Consider the following 24,778-nt stretch of genomic DNA (forward strand, 5'->3'; position numbering starts at 1 on the left):
TTTTGGTCTCAAAAAGCACACATTGCCACCAGTGGTGTAACAAAGGCCCTGCAGCCCCCCCTCCAAGGGGTCCCCTCAGCACAGCACCTGCCCTGAGTGAATCTGGAGGGGGTGCCCTCCATGTACTTTGCAGGGGGGAGGGCTTCCAGTTTCATTACCCCACTGGTTGCCGCAGTAGTTTCTGGCACTTAACAAAACTACTTTGTGTGCCAGTATGCTCCTTGTGGAATAGCAGAATGTGATTACTCACAGTAAAGCCAGCCGATAGAGAGAGCAATAAAAGTTTAATATAAACAAAGTGTCTTTGTTAATGCCAGACCTAATTAGGGACCCAATTCTTAAAGAAAGTCACAAAAGTGCACCTATGGTATTGAATTTGTGGTTTTTCATGAATTCCCATGAGCTTACAGAAGAGAACCAGGAAATTGTACTCCTAGAAAATATTTGTGAATTGTATTTTAGCATGAGCAAATATACATGAGTAGATTTACTCATGTGAAAATCTATTGAGCATTTACAAGTTCACCTTCCCTCCATCCACTTTTATCCCAAACCTGGAAGAACTTCTACTTCTGCCATTGTCAGGAGTACATTTCCAACCTTTCTCATTATGGGAAAAGATTAGAGAAGAGTTGGTGAAAATCCTTAAAACATGCATGTTAGTAGGTTTGCAGACTCAAAGACATTCCAACCCTGGAACTATTGCTTTTTCCATTAACGGTATGAAGATATGCAGAAAGATGGCAAAATAAGGCAATTGCGGTAGTAGGGATTGAAATTACAAGTATTCAAGCCCTTCTATAGTAACAGCCCTGGTATAATCAGAGTGGCTCTTATCAGAGCTCTTACATAATTAGATTGCTGCCATAATTTATCACTACACTACATGGCACCACAGGGACAAGTATAGTTTTTTACAGGGCAGGTTGATTTAGGAAGCAACCAGTCCCATGGACGAGTAGATATTTAATTAAATTCCACACCCCTGGAACAGCTCCAAGAATTCCCCCCCCCCGCCCTGCTCTGGCTCCAGACACCAATAGGGGGTAAAGGAGCTGCCTTTGTGAGGGCAGGACAAAGCCTATAGAAGTGTCAAGTCCAACCCTGCCCTCGCTCCCAGCCCAGAAAGACCATCAATATGTAGATGAATGCAGATGTAACCCTTTCACACCTAGCCCTCCCTCATAGATGGCTGACTAGGGAGTATGTACGAAGTGGAGCTGTCACCCTGCCCTAGATGTGGATTGGAGTCAGGCTGCAAAGCATAAGAGTTATAAGCACAGAGAAATGCCCACTTTCTAAAAGTGTTATTTCTAAAACGGTAATGTAAAACCGACCCACACCAGTAAGCAGGATTTCTCACTACCATTCCAAACTTGCCCATGCTTACTCCTTACAGTGCAGAAATTACCACATATGTATATGTATATATAGGAATTCCCAATGCAAACCTATGAGAGGAGCAATACTCAGTAGTGAAAAACAAAATAGGCTGGTTGTCACTGCCAGGACAAGTAACTCATAACAACATATGTCCTACCTTTTACATACACAGCACCCTGCCCATATGGCTAACTAGGTCCTGCTAGAGTGACTTAGGTGTAGTAAAAAGGGAGTTTAGGCCTTGGCAAGTAGTTTGACTGGCAACGTCAAGTGTAGGAGTAAACTGCTCATGCAGGCGCTGGACTGGCAGTTCTGAGACAAATTTAAAAGGCTACTTCTGTAGGTGGTCAGTCAGCGCTGTTTGCCCACTAGTAGCATTTAATTTACAGGCCCTGGGTATATGGTATACCACTTTAAAAGGGACTTACAGATAAATTAAATAAGCCAAATAGGAGTAATTCAATAAAACCAAGTTTTAGGGGAGAGAGCACATGCACTTTAGCACTGATTAGCAGTGGTGAAGTGCTGAGAGTCCTAAAGCCAGCAAAAAGAGGGTCAGAAAAATAGGAAGAGAAAGGCAATAAAATTGGGGATAACCCTGCAGAAATGGGAATTTCCAACACCACCTCAGACACAGTTAAGAATGTAGCCTACTGACATTCTGCAGGGAATATTCTGCAGGGCCAAATGGCCATCATTATCAGTTCCATAGTGGGGAGAAGACTGCTGCCATCATCATGGTAGATTTTGTTAGGCATCTGCATGTGGTTAGAAAATGAGTCAAAGATCTCATCCAATCGCCCAGAATACTGATCTCAGTGCAAGGGTCTGTTTCTGGATTCCTCAGTTGCCTGCTGTGCCTTACATTTGAATCTAGCCAAAATGGCTTTCATCTTCAGAAAATGCAACACATTTTGTACAAGATACGGAGTCCTCCTTCAGCATGATCAGCCACTGACGAGGGAGCTAACCACAAACTCCAGGAATGGAGTGCTGGGCACTGAACCCAGCATGGGAACCGGTTCCCATACTTGCTGTATGTAGAGCAGACAGACTTAGAAAATGTTGAGGTAGAGTTGCGGAACAAAAAAAACCCTACCACTTGGAAAAAAAAACTTCAACTGGAAAAGCCACAAACCGGTTCAATGTCGAGAAGCTTGTCATTGGAGGCTGCCCACCTCAAAGACTTACCTGTAAATGGAGTTTAAATTGAGATCTGGAGTGGGATCTAGATCAAAGAATGGCTTGGCATTCGCTGAGGGACAGACCAATGAAGAGCTTTGCCTACCACTCTTAGGTAGGCTTGGTGTGTATAAGGCCACATTTTTCACAGGACCGGTAGTCGTTTTTGGGTTCCAAACATCAGAGACCAATGTCATGAGATTCCGAAATTCATATCTACTGGCTGCAGGAATGACAAAGCTTTAAACCAGGAAATCTTCGAGGGAGGCAAGCTGAATGGCACAATGCCATATAACACCGGACTGAAGGGTGCAAAAAAATATGGACTTGAGGTCAGTATGCCTGGGTGGAGCTATATATATGGTTCAGTGATGTCATGTCCGGGATTGGTCAGGGGGTCAAGTTAGCAAATTTATCTGTGGACTGCTCGGCCTGAGAAGCATTTCTCCTAAGCAAGTAAGATCAGCTTCAAGAGCCTTTTTAAATAGAACCAGAGGTGTGAGACAGAAGAGAATGGCGGCAAACGTTTGTTTAAAATATACTTTCTATCAGTGATGGGTCAATAAATCCCAATACCTCTTCAGTTTTTTGTACGACCAAAGTGAACAGACTTCCTTTGAAAAGCCCAAGGGGTGATGTCCCTGTCTGGAGAAGTATTAAGGCCACTGCGCAGAATTTATTACTATCAACCCTTTAGTAAACTAAATCAAGAGTACAGGTAGTTAGACTGCGTGGAATCTCAAATAAAGACACCTCTTATTTCACAGTCACTTCTTAGCACCAGAGGTCAAAACAGAAAAAAATCACCACTTTTATCACAATACTGAGCTCTAGACTCCAGAAAGAGGAATGAACATGTGAATAAAATGAGTATAATGCTCAGTGTATAAGGTACTTATTAACTGTATTTTGAAAAGAGTACATTACCAAAATTTAAGACTTTGGTGGCTCTATTAAAGTAAACAATTTCCTCAAAAGGTTTATAAGCACAATGAAGAGAAACCAAACATCAGGCATTCTAATTTGAAAAATACCTGGTCAGTGAGAGGACTTACTTTCTTAAAGTACAAGTTACTTACCTTCAGTAACGAAATATCTCGTAGAGACATATTCTAGTCGCAGATTCCTTATCTTAGAATTCCCCCCAGTCTGACACCAGGGGGAAATTCTAAGGTAAGGAATCTGCAACTAGAAGTATCTATCAGATAGCCTTGATCTTCTGGAGAAAGAGCACACCAGTAACACAACAAATCTAATAAAGTGAGCCCTCAGACAGCACAGAGTACAGACGATTACAGCCATGAACTCTGGGGAAGACCACTGTTCTCACAAACAGACCTTGTTACTATTTTGATTTCAGTATTTCAAGAACAATTTATGTACATTTTGCTAACTGTATAGTACTTTTTACCATTTAAGTTGAGTCCTTTTATAAAATGCACACAAAATAAATGAACTTTTTAAACATTGCTAAATCATCACATTATTGCAATTCCTACAATTAGCTACCCATTTAGGAACCTGCAGCAAAACTCTCTAACAGATATACGAAACATTATGAATGAGAAAGACAACTCGTATGTTCTCAAAAAGAGCAAATATGTCACAAAAGCCCAAAGAAAATGGAAATCTGTCAGTGTACATATTCTGTTTTTATAACAGAAAGGGAATACAATAAAAATAAAAGGTGTACTCACTGTGCCCACTAATGGATAGATGAATCCGGCCCCAATGCTGGCACGCACATCACTGATTGGCAGGATGAACCCTGTTGGCACTCCTTTCTTGTCCGACTGATGGGAAAGGGATAGGTGAGTTTTTGCCATGCAAATGGGCAGATTTCCAAATCCCTAATAAAAAAGTACAACATCAAAATGAACAATTAGGCAAAGAATCCAACGTTGGTTAATGCATGTTCGAAAGTCAAGCACTAACCTATGGTCAAGTATTCGTACCTTCAGAATGATCACATTTAATGTGTTATAGTGAAATTATTTCATCCTATCTCCAAGGTGATAGGTTCAGAATTAGCTAGGAGATTACACTTTCCATTAAACTGGGATGAACTCTTAAGTTATTGTTTAATGACTGAGACAAAATAAAATTCATATCACAGTCTAAGGAGTCAAGCATACTCACTGTATTCATAGAGAAATTCTCATTTCATAGGGAAATCCTCAAGCTGCCTATTTTATCTCTATGTAATGTGCCTCATCCAAAAGCATCCTAGTGGCCTTTCCTTTAGATGAAAATAATTTCTAATAGAGAGACAGGAACAACATTACCAAGAAGGATACAACATATATTTATGGTCCAAGTGAATGCAATGAAGGGAATTCATTTTGATCATCTCAGGCAACAGGTTCTCACATACTTCTTATGGGCAATGGTAACATTTCCTGGCTTAAACTGGGGAATGGGGTTCATGGGTGGCGAACTGGGAGGTTGGAAGGCAACGGAGTCTCATCTTTAAAACTAACAGCTTTTTCACTGAACATAAGAGAATGCCATCCTCCAGTGAGGTGTTGTACAAATACCCACAAGAACTCAAGCTTCTGGAAGGAAAGGTCTTAAAGCAAATACACAGTGACAGATCTTAACAAGAAAATCGATAGACAGGACTTGCAGAGGATTATCATTATCAGATCTATCTAGATGGTCCTTCTGTTGATCAAGGAACTCACAGGACACACTAGGCTGGGAGAATATGTGCACTTGTCCTTCATATTTCACCTCCAGCTCTGCCGGAAATCAGGGGAAGCGTCAAAAATTCAGGACAACAGTTCCTTTAATACTGACTGTAGCTCTAGACTTTTCATTTGGGTAATGCAAAAGAAGCCTGAAAAATGAGGATCATACCTTCTTTTAAAACCAGGTTCTTCTCTTCCATTGCAGTCCTGGTGATCAGTTCACACTGCTGGGGACTGTTAGCTCTACTCGAAGAATGCCAGCTAGGTTTCTCTTGGGAACACATAAACCTTAAGAATATCTGCATTGCCATCCACACATCCACTGGTACACACCCCGCATCTCCAGAAACTCAACCTTTGTTTTTAATTGGGACATTGTCGTAGGAACATATAAAACCAAGCAACTTCACCTTTAGGTATTGGCATATACAACCCGCAGCATTGACTCTTTGGAAACTTGCTGAATCAGATGACCCACTTCAAATTCATGTTTGGAGACATTGCCTGTCATGTCGTCCATCATGCCATCCCTGGAGGACGTCGTAGAATAAATTCACCAGGTGGATTTCAGCTAATGCCACACTACTGCCATCTTAATGGATTCTCCCAAGTTAAATTAAGGTCACTGGAGTTAGGAGGTTTTATGCTGTTTACCAGAGACTCCTTGGTAGTGCAGGGAGGACCTCAAAAGGGAACATTTTGAGCATTTCTCTGGCCACTGTCATGCATCTTTGCAAGCAAGTCACCCAGTCCAGTACTCAACATTCCCTTTTCTTGCTAAGGTATTGAGTCTATCAGAGGGACCATTCTGCAACTTACAGCTGTGGCAGCATCTCATTGCCTTTCCCAGTAGTCTTCTTCCTCACTACAGTGGGCTTTGAAGAGTCATGCTGGGTTTATCGAGAGATTCACATTGAACCCCCAATGTTCCTTCATGTTCAGAAATCTCTACAGTGTATGTAGAGTCGGTCCACTAGGCTGATGAATCCAGGCCGACTGGTGCATGAGTGCTAATCCACAATTATCGTAACAGCTCTTTGATCTGATGGGGAGGAGGGCACACTCAAACTGACAAAAATATGTAGGTCTGGCATCGGGCACAGGTCCAATCCCCGCTCTGGAGATTTTTTCCACCACCTAAGGAAGTGTCATGTTCAGCACCACAGTGTCAACATCCATCCATGACTCAAAAAGAAAACCGAAAAGCAGCTCCCAGGAATGGTGACCGGCTAGTGCCCTGATGCTCCACCTGTGTGCCGCCTCATTTAAAATCTTGGTTACTAACACCCTTCTCTTTTACCTCTTCCCTCAACTCAAAATGGAGGTTTCTTATTCACAGTAGTGACAGTTACTCTGCTTAGTAAGTAAAATTTCCTTTTTGAGGTCATTCTGCATCCACTTTTATTTCACATATCAATGCTTTGGTGCAACAATGAGTAAATGCTGGTAAAGTTGACATAAAAAGGAAGCTATATGAAACACAACACTCATCTCCTCATAGATGAGTGCCTTTCATTGATGTACTTGATGGTAGTCAGAGGAAAAGGTCTAGCCTACAGATTTTGTGTACCTGTTTAGTCTTCTTGCCAGTGATTCAAATGTGGTAAAAAGGGATGTATGGAAGCCATTTTAAAGGTGCAGTGGTGAACAATATTAGATGTATCTAAAAAAAATATATTATTTAAATATATGGAGACCACACATTACGAAATCCATAGTCAATTAACCCACCTACATTCTTTAAAGTTTGACCTACTCGTTTTTTTTAATGTTTGGTGGGCAGATTAAGATTAATTCACAAGCCACAGACCTATTATAAATAGTAGAAGTTGTACATTAAAGATTACGCAAATCATTTATTTCCTGTCATTTGTTATACCACTTTGAGTAGTGTCTTACATATGAACACGATTTTGAACCTCAAAAGTTCTATATATTCTGCACTATAATTGCTTCAGCAAATTTAGTCCAACATATTTAGTGACCATGGGGTGCTTGACAACCAGAGTCTGGCAAAGGTAACAATATAAACACTCCTAATAAATAAGAAAGCAGACAAAATAAAAAGAATTAAGAACTCAAACTAATGGTTCTTAATGTGCACCACCTTCACAAACAGATGTTTCTTCCTCATCTCATACCCAAGGCATGATGTATCCTTTAACATTGGACATACCAAACTGTTCTTAAATGGATCAATTCATTACAGACTGAGCTACATGATCGATCTATTCAGATCAGATGTTGACAGCTATATGTTATTCAGAGAATAGATCACATACTGGAACAGCAGCATAAAAACAATGGATACACCTATATTAAAATTAGTTCAGAATACCCAGACCTCCATCTCCGATTCATGGGGCCAGGTGACAGCTACACAATGAATAGCCCCCACTATTTATCGGTTTTCGAATGACAAGGTAAAGGGACCCTGTTGTATTTGGTAGGGTAGGTGGGTGTGTCTAGGCTGGTCTGTATATTTGGGATGTGTGTGAGTTTGTGTGTTTTTCGACTGACAGGCCCAAAGGTTCCCATGATATGAGCAATGTTTCTTGCAGTGAACAATATTGTAGGAATCTCTTTCCACTCCATGGGCAACAATTCTTGCAAAGAAATGTCATCACCAACATTTACTCCTCTACGTTCTACATGGAAGTGGAATGTTAAAGCCTATCCTGCTGTGAAAAAACATAAGCACACCGCTGGCTCTAGACCTCTCTGCAGGGTCATCTCCAAACTTTGTCTTCACCCTCTTGTTTTCTGAACCAGCTTTTGTTGGCTTTTAGGAACTGTGCACTTTACCACTGCTAACTAGTGCTTAAGTGCATGTGATCTCTCCTTTAAACATGGTAAATCAAGCTTACGCCCACTTAGCACATTAAATGTACTTTTAAGACCAGAGTAAAGAGGTGATACGTGTATTTTATATGCTGCTAGTGAGCCTGCAACACTAATTGTGCCACCCACTTAATCAGCCTTCTAAACAAGCCTCCAGCTTGTCACTGCAGCCTGTGTGTGCGGTTTTAAACTGCCGTTTCGACCTGGCAAAATAAACCTTTTGCTAGGCCTATACCTTCCTTTTTAGTACTTATAGGTCACGCCTAGGGTAGGCCTTAAACAGCCCACAGGGCAGGCTGTGTTGTATTTCAAAAGTTGGACATGTAGTTTTAAGATTTACAGGTTCTGGAGTGAACAATGCTCACATTCGTTTTTCACTATTGCAAGGCCTACCTCTTCCGTAGGTTAACATTGGACACCTTATTACATTTAGTAAGTGCTAACTTTTGATTTGGAGTAGATCGGAATGTTGAGTTTGGTCTCTAAAGAATTATAATTAAAAACCATGTTTAATGGTAAATTTGAATTTTGAGTCACAATTATGAAAATGCCACTATTTAGAAATTTAGCATTTTCTTGTTCTAACCATTTGATTTGGTACCTGCAGCTGGTGCATGCAGCTGGCTCCTGGGGCACATGACTAGGTGTTGCTGGCAAATGGTCTTTGTGTATTCCTCCCAGACAATATCATAATAGAGGGTCTGGGTGATGGCAGGAAGGACTCTCCTGGTTGAAAGAGGATGCACACCTAACGCCAAACACTCCTGCACTTCAAAGGCACTGACCCAGCATACTCACAAAGGACTTTACGATGGCCTATTGTGCCCTCAGACAGACAAACAAGGGCAGTGAGGTAGGAATTTCCAGACACTTCTTTAAGGAGAATTTCCAGAAGCTTTTTCCACTTGAAAGCAGGCACCAGGTATAAATATTGGACCCTCGGACCCAACTCTTCAGATCACTTATGGACCTTTGGAAGACTCAGAAGAAAAACTTCTCTGCTGTCCTGCTGCAGGAAGGGCTGCTCTGCTGCCCCTACTGCCAGAGGAAAAAAGACTGATTCTGTACATTGAACCCACGACCACCAGAGTGACTCCAAGGGTGTCAATAACCTTGAACCCTGCACCTGGACTCTGTCTACAGTGATAACTAAAACCCTCTGGTGGTGCCTTCCTAGTCCTGGACCCTTGGAAGTGGTGATAAAGGTGCCTTGGCAGTCCAGCTGTGTTCCCCATCATAACAGAAGCAATGAGACTCAGCCCTTGCAGTCCCTCAGCAAAACCAATGCAGCATGACAACTCAACACACGATTCTCACAGCTCCCCATCAGAACTGATGCAGCGCAACGCAAAGTGGAGCAAACCTCACCTCGCAGTTCTGCCTCTGAACTGACACAGCGTTACACAACTATAAACAGGACCCCCGCATCACTCCTCAGAACCACCTCTGTGAGGCCCAACATCCCACATCCAGGACATGAGGTACAATTCTCAGTGGGCCTGTACCTGGCCCATTCTCCATCGTGGTCGGCCTGAACTCGTGAGTTCCTCCTGGTCCACTATGACCCGATACCCATAGCTGCACTTTGTGTTTCTTGGCACTATTTTTATCTAAATCTTTAACATTGCAACTGTCCAGTTCTACTGATTAGAGTTTTGTCTTTTTGGTGCAAATGAATTAAATTGTATTCTATTTTTCTAAATTGGTATAGATTCTTTATTGTGTTGCCTAACTGCTTTGTGTGAAACAGCCAGAAAAAGCACAGGCGAGTTTGACTTTTTGGGTTTCACCTTGAAAGAGATTGTGGTTGTTGCATGAGGAGGGCTCTCACTCCCATGAATCAATCTAATTTCTCACACACACTTTCTAAATCTCCAGGCAAAGCCTTCGCATGTGAGGCACAGTGCTGATCTCTCATCCTATCAAGCATTTAACAGAATCCACCAGGCACATGAGGTCCAACTAAGTAGGACAACGATACAATTATTTTTAGTTCTCATTAGGTTGCTTCTATATCTGATGCACAAGCACAGCACGTATAATAAACAAAACAAGATCAAGTCAGGAAAGACAGCTTGAAAGGTACAGTCAGGACCACTGGAATTACGAGGTAGGGGAAGGTCCCATTATAAGGCAGGTTTGAGTAAATTATGCAGCAAGAAAAGGCAAATTATGTGGTGTAGTGTGGCACATTTTGCAAAAGTACTACTTCATTATTTTGTCACTTTCAAACTTGCTGGCATCGTTTGGGCATTGGTGCACCTCATTAGTACCAGGTTTAACACTCAAATACAGCAATATAGCAACAAAAAATGTAACTAGTCAGCGTTTACAAAGGGCCTTCCACTGCACTGCAATGCATGTTTCTGCATTTTTAGTGACTTTTGAACTGTTTGAACAAGATGCAATTTTTCAGTTAAAATCTGCAGATTATGTAACAGATGATGGATTGCGTGGCAAATGTGGCAAATGTATAAATATGCGAACATCGCCACAGCTCAACAGATGCATAATTCAAGTGGCCCCAGCTAAGTCTGAAGAGGGTAGTCCTCAACCCCCTTCTGAATGCCAGAAGGCCTTGGTTCAATCGGATGTGCACTCATATTATGAAAGGCAAACAGAAAGCAGACTTTTGGTTTTCGCGACTGCGGGCAACTGCAACATTAAGCAAGTTTTGCTGCTGATGGGCCTGTGACTTTCTTGGTATTAAGTTTATCTTTAACATAAAATGGGAGGCCAGACCAAATTGCTTTGTGAGCTATGCATCCTAATAAAAGGATAATTATTCCTTCCAGAAAGAGCCAGTCTTAAGATGGGGTGATTTGGTCTAATTTCTTGGGTCTGAACACCACACAAACTGCAGCATGGAAGATGGTCCTCAGGTGTGCAGGTGATGATTCGGGAAGCCCTGCAGATAATACTATTACCTCCCTTCAGACGAGAAAACACAAACACTTGTACTATGTGTAGGAAGGTACCCTCTTTTTGGCATGGTTACCCCCACTTTTTGACTGTTTTCACTGGGATCCTGCTAACTAGGACCCCAGTGATTGTGCTCTCTCCCTCTAAATTTGGTTGCTTAGGACTTTGCACATCCCACAACTGGAATACTGGAGCCCCCATGTAAGTCCCTAGTATATGGCACTTACGTATCCAGGGCATTGGGACTCCTGCCCCCCCCCCCCCCCGGACTGCAGCATGTATTCTGCCACCCATGGAAGCCCATGCAAAATGTGTCTGCATGCCTGCCATTGGGGCCTGCATGAAAAGGTGCATGCACCCTTTCACTACAGGTCACTGCACCAGGTCACTGTAAGACACCCGTATGGTAGGCCGCCCTAGGCCAAAGGGCAGGGAGCAGGTACCTGTGTGTGAGGGCACTCCTGCATGAGCAGAGGTACCTCTATGAACTCCAGCTCCATTACACTGGAATTTGTAAGTGCGGTGAAGCCATTTTACCCGTGTACTGGACAGAGGTCACTACCTGTGTCCAGCTACATAATGGTAACTCCAAACCTGGGCATGTTTGGTATCAAATATGTTGGAATCATACCCCAATACTGTTGACAGTATTTGTTGTATGATTCCATGCATTTTGTAGGCTCCTTAGAGAACCCCCAGCATTGCACCTACTAGTCTTTGGGGGTTTTCCAGGCAGCCCATGCTGCTGCCACCCCTCAAATAGGTTTCTGCCCTCCTGCTGTTTGACCAGCTCAGGCAGAGGAAGGCAGAACAAAGGCTTTCCTGTAGAGGGAGATGACACCCTCTCCTGTTGGAAATAGGAGCTACATGGCTTGGGAGGGGTAGCCTCCCCACGTCATTGGTATGCTTTGAAGGGCACATTGTAGAGGTTGTGGGATATCAAACTGGATTGGAGACTTTAATAATTCTTGCCATAGCCACTATAGGATTCAAAAATAGTCTTTTATTGACATTTTGAGTTTTTCTGTTTATTATTTTCACAGGAATTATTTCAGCTTTCTTATGGAATTTCTCCCCTCCTATTTCTCTTGTTGTCTCTATGTTTCTTTTTGCCTTTTCCTTTATTCTTCCTCCTCTTCTTTGATACGTTTCTTTTCCTTTTGTCTTCCTCAGGGCTGTCTTCTCCAGAGGATATGCTCTCCTCGTCGAATCAGGACAGACGGACGGGTCCAGATAATTCAAAAAAGAAATAAATAAACCAGAGGATATGGTAAGTACTCTTGTTCTTCTCTTCTTGTAATAAGGTTAGGGAGTGGGGGTGCAGGCGTTTTGGGGAAAAAAAAAAAAATATCTCAGCGAGTGCTTCTAGTGTTTTAACCTGTGTGCGTTGTGCTCCTTGTTTTACACAAACTAAGGGTACTGGCACTGTCTGTTTGAAAATCCTGTTGCCTTCACAGGACAATTGAGTACTTAGTGTGGGTTAGTAACACAACAATCAACAACAACAAAAAACAATAACTGCCAACTAAATGAAAACGAAACTAAAGGAGATGTTAACCCGAACTGTCTCCTTATCCTGTTTTCCAACTGTTCATTTACCACCACCCACCCCCTCCCGTCCACCAATAATACCCCACAGGGTTTGACAAGCAGGCACGTACCTGCAGACGTGGCTGTAGCTGTAGCCTGAGGTCCTATTCGTCGCCGGAGCGTCCACCTGTCGAAAGGTCTCCATCTCGCTGTCCTCTCTGGTGTTCCTCTCTGGCATCTCTATCGGTGGCCTGGACTGCGCGTCTTCCTTTCCGCTTCCTTCCCTGGTCCACTTTTTCTTCTCTCCCCACTGGTCCGGCTGTCCTCTGCTAAGCGGCGTCCCGGTTTGTCCGTTGTCTCTGTCCCATTTAACCAGGATGTCCGGGTTCAAGGCGGACGTTCCTTCACCCCTGCTGTCAACGGTGCCCCCGGGGTACCGGGTTGTTAGTCTCGGGACACCATCTTGTAACAGGATCTGTGCTACCCTGTTACACACATTTAGCACCCTTCTTGCATAAACTGGTTTGCATCGGCCCCTGCTCTGGTGCGAAAATGGACGATTGAAAGGGGAGTGACCACTCCCCTGTCCATCACCATCCAAGGGGTGGTGCCCAGAGCTCCTCCAGGTGGCCACTTGATTCTGCCATCTTGAATCCAATGTGGGCAGAGGCCACTGGGAGCATCTGAGTGGCCAGGTCAGGTGGGTCATGTCACAGTCCACTCCTGATTGGTGATCACCCTGCTAGGTGACCAATCCCCCTTCCTGAGCTATTTAGTGTCTCCCTCTTAGGTGGGTCCTCAGATTCTACATGCCCGATTCAAGCAGGACTCCTCTGCATCGTTTACTCCATCTTCTGCAACTGGACCCTCCAGGAACTGACAATCTGAAACTTTAGAGACGACTCCGCTCTGCAAAATTGTTTCTCCGGCTCCTTCCAGCAACTGCAACATTTCCCCGGCTGTGCATCCTCGGAGGGTCTTCAGCCTGCACAAGTAGAAAGAAGGAATCTCCCTTGGAGTGAAGGAGTCACTCCCCTGCATCCGCAGGCACCAACTGCAAAGACAAATGGCTGCATGGATCTTCTCTTCTCCAGGGCTGTGTGGATCCTGCATTAAAAGTGTTGGTCTGGAGTGGTCCCCTTGGTCCTCTCTACCAGCTGGCCAACTTGGGAGAAGGCAAGCCCTTGCGTCTCCTTGCAGGACAGCACCTTTGTGCGCTGCAACTCTTGCAGCTACCAAGGCTTGTTTGTCCATCCTCTAAGGGATCTTCATGTTCCGTGTCGCCCCGGCCCTTAGCCCTTCTTCCTGCTTGCTGCTCCAGCGACGTGGGACACTTCTTTAGGTGTGCTGAGTGGGCCTTACTGCAACTCCTATGCCTGCTGCCTGTGGGTCGTCTGTGGGGCTGCCTCCTCTTCTTGTGACTTTCCCAGCTGCTGAGGGTCACCCAGGACTCCCCTACTTGGGTCGAGTCCCCTGGCCCTTGCTGGTCCCCTTCAGACTTGCGAACCTTCGCCTTCAACTCTTGCATTTGCCAAGGCTTGCTGTTGGTTTTCCAGCAACACTGACTGACTGCATCACGAACGTGGGACATCACTTGCATCACATCTGGGACTCCTCTTCGGCTCCTGTGCTGCACTGCTGACTTTCTTTGTTCACAGTCGATCCGGTCCTGTATTCACCGATGTGGGTAGTGGCTCCTACCACAACCGGACACTCCATCATGGACTGGACTTGGTCCCCTTCCTTTGCAGGTCCTCTTTTGTCAGGATCCCCCCTTTGGGTTCTCCCAGTCTTGTCTGGGTCGTGCACAATCCTTTTCCAAAGTTTTCCTTTTGGTTTTTAGGAAAAAAACTGGTATTTACCTCTGCTCTCCTGGTTGCTGGGGGTCACTCTGGTACTCACCTCTTGGGGTAGCTAGTTCCTCCAGCTCCCCTCTACTGATTCCACTTCCTTGGGTGGGGGAATGCCTTTCACATTCCACTTTTGTAGTATATGGTTTGGCTCTCCCCTGCCTATTGCTTTGTATGCTATTCACTGATTGCTAAAGTGTATATAATAGTGTGTTCGCTCACCTCCAGTTGGGGTATTGCCTATACAGTATTTTAGTATTTGTGTTACTACAATAAAGTACCTATTTTTCTAACACTGTGCGGTCCTCTCATGTGTATAAGTGCTGTGTGACTATAGTGGTATTACATAAGCTTTGCATGTCTCCGAGATAAGTCTTGGCTGCTCATTCACAGCTACCTCTAGAGAGCCCTGGCTTCCTAGACACTGAGGGAATACCTGGACCTGCTATGAGGTGATTACACCACAGGTGCTCACCACACACCAGGCCAGCTTCCTACACTGTTTACCTCAAGTACGATAGAGGAATGGAAGGTTTCCTTATTTGATGAAGTTGATAGGGGGCAGTTTTTGAAAAGTGGGGATGCATTTCGCGATAAGATTTCGATTAATGATAAAACCAAGATCTGGCAAATGGAACCATAAGACAGCAATACCAAGTGATCAAGAGAGAGGTGAAGAATCCTTCGAGTAGATAAGTGTAGTGGAGAGAGGTGAAGAATCCTTCAAGTAGATAAGTAAGAACTCTGTTTTAATAGGATTCAGTTTTAGGATGAATGTAGTCATGTATGTAGTTAATTTATCAACAATATACTGATAGTCTAGTTTCGGGCAAAACAATGTCAGGTTGGCTGGCAGTGTGCGTTCTGAAGCATCAGAAATTAAAATGAGGGATTCCCCAGCTTTCCTTTGCTTAGATGTATACATCATGGAGGACGACTGGGGACAGTGGAGATACCCCTGTATAAACTTAAAACTGTCAATGTTTAAAATACTAACAGGGATGCAAGTATAGAAACAGAAGGTTCTAAGTCCAACATTACCTAAGTCATTGATGTCAAATCAGTTCTAGAAGCTTTAATTCCTGATGGCCGAGAGACTGAGCTCTCGCATTGGGACAAATGTTGAACCCGCAATTCTCCACCAACGGTCCCAACCATAGCATCATCATGTTTTTATTTAGTATAAACAAAGTCCCATACCAGGACTTTTCTTCTATAATCTAAGTTCACAGACCTCACATTGGAAGTAGATTTAGAAACTTATCTTTGACATTTAGAAGGCAAGGCTATCAATGTGTTTCTCAACTTCCATCTCTACTCTAGCAGGAGGCTGTCCAACTATTTTGGCTCAATACTTTTACGAAAGGCATCTTGCTTCATTATTATCTTGCCTACAACTCCAATTTCAGAGTTCGATCAGTCCTTGTTATTGATCTTTTTTATTTAACATAGTTGTTGAATGTAGAATCTCAAGCACGCTTTAATCTCCAGCAAATGCTAAATTTGCCAGAAGATGCCGTACTGGAGAGGCCTTTAAGGTTAAATGTGACCTTGGAGCAGGCTGAATTTGGACAAACTAGAAACGCACTAACCTCGAACACAGACCTGTTCACAATCAATTCTGTACAAACACTCTATGGATGCCTCCTGAAAGCATTGGATCTATTATTCCTCTGAAAACATCTACACCCAGCAAAATAAAAAACTCCCCTTAAAAGAATGCAGGATTAAAAAAAGATGAACAAAAACAAATCGCTAAGCTTCAAAACAAAAAACCCTCACAAGATATGCCTACACAGACAACAGAATATACAAGTCAACAAGGCATAAAGCTATCCGATATTTGCCAAAGTCACAATTCAAAGTATGACAATAAAGATTTTTTTTAAAGTAGAATTCTGTAAGTCAACTCACACAAAAGTTGCCTATCCCATTTTGTGATAAACTGAAAAATCATTACACAGCTAAAGCAAACATGTTGGATTCCTACTTAAACAACATAAAAAATGTCTTTCTAATAGGATTTTAGTTCGCAGACCCACCTCTGGGGATGGTATTGATTGGGTATCTATTCTAAGGTAAGGAATCTGCAACTAGATGACTGTATCAGATGGACAAGTCACTTATCTTCAGTAATGCCTTATCTGGTAGAGACTATATCTACCAGACTACATCTAGCTGCAGATTCGGTACCTTAGAATTATCCAAGTCATCAGCCTGAATTTGGAAGATTTCTCTTGAGCAGTACCCCTGCGCGCCAGTAGATTCTGATACACGTGTTGCCAGCATTGTCCATGTTGGAAGTAACGTCTGCAGCACCTATGGAAGCACCACCCAGGTGTCCTGATATCCGTTTCTTTTTACGACTTTCCATGCCAGGAGCACAGAGCCATGGAGAACAGTGACCACTGGTGTGGAAAACTTGGACCTTGAAAGGGATATAACCCTGTCCCTAGTAATCCGTTCACAGAGCAAGGAAGATCGGTGTGTTGGTAAGGAATCTGCAGCTAGGTATAGTCTCTACCCAATAAGGTGTTACTGAAGATAAGTAACTTGTTAATTTGATAGGGACTTCTTGCTACAGTTGCCTTACCTTAGAAGAGATACCCAACACCAGCCTCGGAGGTGGGTATGCAAACCAAAATCAGACAAAGTCCTGCAGGGCGAATGGGCAAAGTGCCCGTCACAATGGACCTGACAATCCAGGCAGTAATGTTTGGTAATTGTGCGCAGGGAAACCCACGTTGCTGTTTGGCAGATATCCAGGGCATAAACTTTGTGTGCTAAAGAAGTGGTCACAGCTTTGACACTGGTGGAATGAGCACACAAACCCTCAGAAGTTTGTTTCTTAGCCAACGCGTGGCAGATTTTAATGCAGAGCATGACTAATCTGGAGATGGTACTATTCTGCACAGCACAACCCTTTTTGGCTCCGACATATCTCACAAAAAAGTTGATCATCCACCTGGAATTCCTGTGTGCATTCAAAGTAGAACGACAATGCTCATTTGCGGTCTAGATGGCGAAGATGCTCCTCTTCATTTTAAGGGTGAGGTGGAGCATAGAAAGTAGGTAAGGTGATTGACTGACCTACATGAAAGAACGTGACCACCTTCAGAAGAAAGGAGGCCTGCGTGCGAAGCACCACTTTGTCAGGATGGATGGATAAATAGGGCAGCATAGATGATGAGTCCCTGCAGTTCACTCACTCATCCGGCAGATGTGATGGCCACTAGGAAAGCCATTTTGGTGGTGAGAAACCGCTTGGGACAATTGTGAAGTGCTTTAAAAGGAGCGCACATCAAGAATGTGAGAATCAGATTCAAGTCCCACTAAGGCATTATAAAAGGAGAAGGTGGTTCAAGACTGAACTAAACCTTTCACAAATCTATGGAGATTTGAAGAGAGAGTTGATCAGGCAGTCTAATGAACACAGAGATAGCAGAAAGAAAACCCTTAAAGACTGCCCATAGCAGAGCCCTGCTGGGAAAGATGTAGAATAGAGAAGAGCTTCAGAAAAGGGGTTAAAAGGGGGATCGACATTTCTATTGTCACACCAAGTCACAAATTTCTTCCAACAGCAGGCGTATACAGACTTAGTGGCAGAACGCCTGGTTGCAAAGATAACATCACAGATTTTGTGAGGAAGGTCAACTGCCAGCATACAATCTCCACACAGAAGGTGGACACTGGACAGCTTCAGGTGGAGAACCTTACCATGCTATTGTAACAGAGGATCCTCCTGGAGGGGCAGTCTAATCAAAGGACCGGTCAGGCCATATTCAGTAACTCCGGATACCAAACTCTCTGCACCCAGTCTAGAGCCAGAATAACTTGGGTCAAATTGTTCTTGATCTTCTTGAGAGCTCTGGGCAGGAGTATGATGGGTGCAAAGGCTACGAGAGGCATAAGCTCCATTCGAGATGTAACTGCTGATGTTGCGCGATCTCGGCAGCAGAAAACTGACCTAAACAAGGATCTCCCCACTGCTGAAAGAGACCTTGCACCACCTCTGGAAGGAGACGCCATTCGTGATCGGCTGGCCATCTTCGGCTGAGTCTGTTCACCCTAGCATTCAGGGAACACTGACCACTCGTACTTCAAACTAGGGTCCTGAAAGGGGAGTCCCAGTCCCTAGAATTCAGTGTGAAGGGCGGGGAGGATGGGTGGGTCGGTAAGGAATCTGCATCTAGAATATGTCTCTATCAGATCATTCATTACCGAAGGTAAGTAACTTGTTCATCTGATAGAGACTTCTAGTTGCAGATTCTTTACTTGTGAATAGATACCCAATTAATACCATCCTCGCAGGTGGGCTGTGAACCAAGATCATACTAGAAAGTCCTGCAGGACCAAATGGACAAAGTAGTTATCTCTGTAGACCTGACTGTCCAGGACAGGAACTCCACGTGCTAATGCTGTATTGGCAGTAGTTGCTGTGGTGGAGTGAGCACGCAAACCCTCAGGGGTCAGGGCTAAAGCATAGCACATCTTGATGCAGAGCAACACCCATCACAAGATAGTCAGCTTCAGCATTGCCCATCCTTTCTTCACACCCACATATCCTACAAAGAGTTGATTGCACACCCTGAAGTCTTTGGTATGATTGAGGTAGAAAGCCAGTGCTCTTTCTGGATCCAGAGGGTGAAGTGGGATATGGAGGCGGGTAAAAATTTGGCAAAGTGATGGGTTGGCCTACATGTAAGGGCGGGACCACCTTAGGAAGAAAGGAGGCCCTGTTATGAAGCACCACTTTGTCAGGATGGACAGATGAAAATGGAGGCTTTGAAGAAAGAGCTTGAAGCTCACTCTGCTAGCAGAGGTGATGGCAGATAACGTGCTACCAAAGTAAGTAACTTGTTCATCTGTTAGAGACTTCTAGTTGCAGATTCTTTATCTGTGAATAGATGCCCAAGCAATACCATCCCTGGAGGTGGGTCTGCGAGCCAAGATCATACTAGAAAGTCCATCAGGACCGAACGGACAAAGTACCTGCCCCTTCAGAGACTTGACTGTCCAGGCAGAAGTGCTTGGTGAACATGTGCAAAGATACACACTTTGCCGTCTGACAGATATCAAGGACTGGAACTCCACGTGCTAACACAGTGGTCACAGCTATAGCATGAGTTGAATGAGCACACAAGCACTCAGGGGGTTGCTTTTTGGGCAGTGCATAGCAGATCTTAATGCACAGTACAAACTATTTGGATATAGTCTGCTTCAGCACTGTTCAACTGGTCTTCGCACATTACATAACCGTCAGAGAGTTGATCAACCACCCTGAACTCTTTTGTATGATCAAGGTAGAACACCAACGTCCAGCAGTGGAGTCTCTCCTCTTCCTTAGAAGGATGTGAGTGTGCATAAAAGTAGGCATGGCCATGGACTGGCCTACATAAAAAGGGCAGAACCGCTTTTGGCAGAAAAAAGGCTCTGGTGCGAAGCACCACTTTGTCAGGGTAGATGGAAAGGTAGGGCGGCTTAGATGACAATGCCTGCAGATTACTTACCCTGCGGCAGATGTCATGGCCATAAGAAAGGCGGTTTTCAAAGTAAGAAGCCTAAGAGAACAATTATGGAGAGGTTCGAAAGGAGCGCGCATCAGAATGGTCAAACCCAATTTCAAATCCCATTGGAGCATAATAAATGGGGATGGAGGAAACATATTTGTAAGGCCTTTAAGGAATCTATTTACAATAGGTGACTTAAACAAAGTAGGTTGATCAAGCAACCTAAAAAAGCACAACTTGCTGACAAATAACCTTTGAGGATGCCCATTGCACAGCCCAGGCCACAAGCATTTCCAATTTGGAATGCTGCCCTTTGGCCTGACCAACACTCCTTGGGTGTTCACTAAGGTGGTGTCACCTCACCCTTTCAAAACGGCTGGCTGTTGAAATCGGCTCACCCCAGTTTGTTGTCTCCCACCTCCAGACTACCGTGGATGTCCTGCACTCACTGGGGTTCACAATAAACGTGCGGAAGTCACACCTGATTCCCTCTCAGACCCTCCTTTTCATTGGAGCTGTTCTGGACAGAGAGCAGTTTCGGGTTTATCCTCCAGAGCTGCGAGTCCATGTTTCTTAGGCTATGATGTTAATGTTTCAGCCTCTATGTTGGGTTTCAGTGAGACAGACTCTGAGACTGCTGGGGTTCATAGCTTTCTGTATCCTGCTGGTAACAAATGCACGTTGGCATATACGGACTCTACAGTGGTGGTTAACGAACCACAATTGGGCCAAGGGCAGACCCCTTTCCCTTCCACAACAAGATCTCACAGTAATGACAGATGTGTCATTCCTGGGACTGCACAGCCATCTGGGAGAGGTGGAGATCAGAGGACCCTGGCCTCTGATCTGAATCTAGACTCTACATAAACATGCTGGAGCTCCAAGCGATCCGAATGGCATTGAAAGCCTTTCTACCCTCCAACAAGGGAAGGCTGGTCGAAGTGTTCACGGACAACACCACAACTATGTGGTACTGCACCAAACAGGGCAGGGTGGTGTTGTGGATCCTTTGTCAAGAATCTGTGCCTTTGATCTGATAGAGACTTCTAGTTGCAGATTCTTTACCTGTTATTTCCCCAGGCTCAGTCTGGATATGGAGACTTTTCTTGAGCAGTACCTCTGCACGCTGTTAGGTAGCATCAATCGGCTCTGCATCATCTGCACCGGATAGGACATCGCAGGTCCTATATATGTGGCACCCCGGCGCGCTGATGTCAGTTCTGCAGTCAGTGCTGATCCGAAGAGAGATACCGCTCAGTTAATTTTTGACTGTCTTTTTCTCTACTTTTTGTTGAAGTTTTTTTTGAGTTTCAAGTATTTCTTGTGGCACCGAACAGGGCAAGGAGAGTCTTGCATCCTGAGGTACTGAGGATGGTCATCGATTCTCTGATCAGACTGCCTCTTTGGAAGGATCTTATGTTGCAGCAGCAGGGGAGAGTTCTTCACCCGAACCTGTCCAGCCTCCGCCTTCTTGCGTGGAGATTGAGTGGCGACAGTTGACAGCTTTTAAACTTCCTCCTGAAATCTGTAACATAATTTCAACAGCCAGGTGTTGCTCCACCAAAATGCCATACTCCTGTTGTTGGAAGGAATTTGTGGCATGGTGCACAGAACATCTCTGTTGAACTCATTGAATAACCAAGCTCTAAGGGATGGGGTATGGAGCCAGAAAACTTAGGTCACCCAGAGTGGGGTAATGGCAGCGGGCAATTGTCCTATGCACAGATCTCCCTGTGCTAGGTTTGGACCAGGTACCCAGTAGGGCATCCTTAAGGGCTTCATTAAATGAGGGTTCAGAGGAGGAAGCCCCAGGCTCACGGAGTTCTGTCAGGTTATTCCTGACTGCCACCGAAGGCAGCTCAAGGTCAAGGACCTTGGCTGCTCTTTGCACCACCATGGATTATTAAGCTCTATCCTCTGTAGCTACAGTAGGGGGAGAAAGCATGCCAGTATATGGAGAAGTATCTAGTCCGCTGGCCTCACCGAAGTCTGTATGCCAGTCCACAGGGTCTTGGAGCTGGTATTTTAAAAGGGTCCAGGGACCCCTCCCACTCTTCACCATAACCTAGCCCATATGAATGGGGCTCAGGATCTGACATAGGAGGCAGGGCTCCTGTAGGCGGCCGAATTGGAGTCGTACGATGCCCATCCAGCTCTGTGTTGGAGTCGGCTATGAGGATGGGGGAGGTGCCGAAAGTCTGTACGTCAAGAAAAGGTCGAGATGGCAAAACCGACGTGGACCTGGAACCAAGGGTTGATTCATGAGTACTCTTCGGAGCTGAGGCTGAAGCCACCGGCCTGGAACCTGAGGGGGTACGTCTGACTCCACGGGACCCGAAGGCGCTCCAGCGATGTCGGACTGCCTAAAAATGAGGCGCATGGCCTCATAAAACTTCATAAGTTGGGCAGGGGTAGCTCCTTGTCCTGGAAACTCAGGGAGGCACAGAGTCAGCCCAGACGTAGGCTTCAGAGATAAAGGCTAGAACGACAATGCTCCCGCAACCCGTTGGTCGAAGGACGAGGTGAAGTCGAAGAACATTTCGCATTCTTCAACTTCTTCTTGTGCCTTAACTTACCCGATCGTCCCGAGTACTTGGAGTGGGGCGATGATGATGGAGGATTCAGCGACTATTCCTGGGACCTTGACTTGTGCTGAGTTGAGTGTCTGGCCACCGTCAGCCTCAGGGACGGCTCCCTGAAAGCCTTTGGACGCATTGTCTGACACTCGGAGCATGACTTTGGGTTGTGTGGCACTTCAAACACCAAAGGCACATGAGGTGCAGATCCGTCATTGACATCGCCTGATGACAGGATCCACAAGGCGTTAACCCGGACTTCCAAAATGACATACCTCAACACACCAGGAGTTAGAAACTAGAAAAAACTTCAACAAAAAGTCAAAAAAAGGCCTGTCAAAGTATGATTGAAGGGTAGCTCTCTTCGGATTGGCGCTAGCTGGTGCGGAAAGAAAAGGACCAACACTGCTGATGACGGGGACAGAGCTGAACGACGCCACCTAATGGCACGCAGGGGTAACGCTCAAGAAAAATCTCTGGATCCAGACGGATGCCTGGTGGAAATTCTAAGGTAAGGATTTGCAACTGGAAGTCTCTACCAGATCAGGATTGTTGCCTTTCTTCTCTTGGACCTTTCAACATCCTTAGTTACACTGGATCATGACACTAATCTAAAGAAGTGATGAAGACAGAATAAAGGGCATGGCTCTCATATGGAACACATCATACATACACAATAGAACAAATAATATACATATTCCTTCACTCTCTTCTATCCATGCAGCAAGCTGATAGTCTCCTCCTACACTCAAAGCAAGAGGCACACATCTCCCCTGCATTGAGGGCCCTACACTGCTTACCAGTTGCCAGAAGATCCATCTTCAAGCTTCCTTGTATCACACACAACGCAACACATGGCAAAGAACCACTCTTTATCAGGAAGAAAATCACCAACTACATACCACAAAGGAACCTACGCTCAAGAATGGCTCCCAACCTCAATATGCCAACATTCAAGAAAAACATGTGTACCATCTTTCTCTGAACAAACCACAAAAACTATGGAATTTGCTACCTGTAGGAAGCTGGCTCTTTACATACTATCCCAAAGTACGTTATAGTGAGCATAGAGTCCAGTGGATTCCCAGAGGCTTTACAGAAGCCAAAGTAGATAATACTAATTCTCTCTTTTGTGGTAGTGTGGTCGAGTAGTTAGGCTTATCAGAGGGTAATGCAAAGCATTTGTTGTACATACACAGTCACGAAATGAGGCACATCCTCAATGGCTAACTCCAGGCAAGTGTTTTTATATAGCAAAAATATAGTTTACTTTATTTCTAGAACAAAAGGATCTTTGTTGCAGCTAAGTACAGTTGTAAGTCTGTGCCAAGCTAATATATCAAATGCATTTTGTTTAGGTTTTTCAGATAAAACATTTTACAAGTAATACTTTTCAATTTCAAAAGTAGACAGTCTAATTTCTCATAGAAAGCAATGCAGTCCTAGGGGAGGAAAAATGTTAGCACAGTTTTCAGGTAAGTACTTGACTTATGATCCCAGTCTTCAGGGGTTAGGATGTCCACCGGTCAAGGTTCAAGTTGACCCAAAAAGCACACCACCAGCAACAGAGGGCCGGCTGGGTGCAGAGGTCAAAGTTTGTGTCAGGTTTTTAATGGAATCCTATTGAGACTGGGGGCACTCAGAAGGAAACAGGCTGCAGGCTGGGGGGGTTTAGATGTGCAACGAGGGTGCAACAGGTCAGCACCAAACACACACCCTTGGGGACCTATTGGCAGCCGGGTGCAAACACAGCACTGGGTGGACAATGCTTTTCAAAGTGGGAGCTCCGAGGATCACAAACATGCTGCAGGCTGGGTCCAGGGAGTCAGCTGCAGAAAACCAAAAGCTGGACAAATAGGAGAGGAGCACACTAGACGTTGCTGGACCGTAGGTCGGATTCCCCAAGGCCAGGAGGCTGCATATGCAGAGATATCTTTGGGCATTGTGAATCATTGTCGGATCCGGTTGCAGTCAGGGGAGTCGTCTGGATTTAGCGTGCAGGCGTTATATTGCCAGGAGGAGTCAAACCAGGGTGGACTCGAGAACTGAATCGCCTAGGGACCTTCTCTCGACCGGTGGGCCACCTGGATTCGGGCCGTGGGCACCGGCTGTACAGTGGGCAGGGCTTGCGGATCCGGGGCGGTTCTGGAGTTCGTCTTGCATGTTTCTTGTGGACAGGGCCATTGTCCTCGGAAGTTCTTGGCCCTCTGGTGGGCAGGCAGTCCTCTGGGGATTTGTAGAGGTTACTGGTCCTGCAGGATGCGTCACCTTTTTGTAACAGGAGTCTTAAAGCT

General features: G+C 44.8%; 1 protein-coding gene across 3 annotated transcripts in view; it reads right to left on the reverse strand.

Moving 5' to 3' along the window:
• Positions 1-24,778, reverse strand: part of MTHFD1L (methylenetetrahydrofolate dehydrogenase (NADP+ dependent) 1 like) — a 1,484,080-nt gene that overhangs the window by 297,996 nt on the left and 1,161,306 nt on the right. For all 3 annotated transcript variants that reach the window (XM_069234289.1, XM_069234288.1, XM_069234290.1), the window contains one exon: positions 4,263-4,415. In XM_069234289.1, coding sequence (XP_069090390.1) covers positions 4,263-4,415 — 153 coding nt within the window. The remainder of the gene's footprint in view (positions 1-4,262; positions 4,416-24,778) is intronic.

The sequence above is a fragment of the Pleurodeles waltl genome, chromosome 5, assembly GCF_031143425.1.
Source record: "Pleurodeles waltl isolate 20211129_DDA chromosome 5, aPleWal1.hap1.20221129, whole genome shotgun sequence".
NCBI lineage: Eukaryota > Metazoa > Chordata > Amphibia > Caudata > Salamandridae > Pleurodeles > Pleurodeles waltl.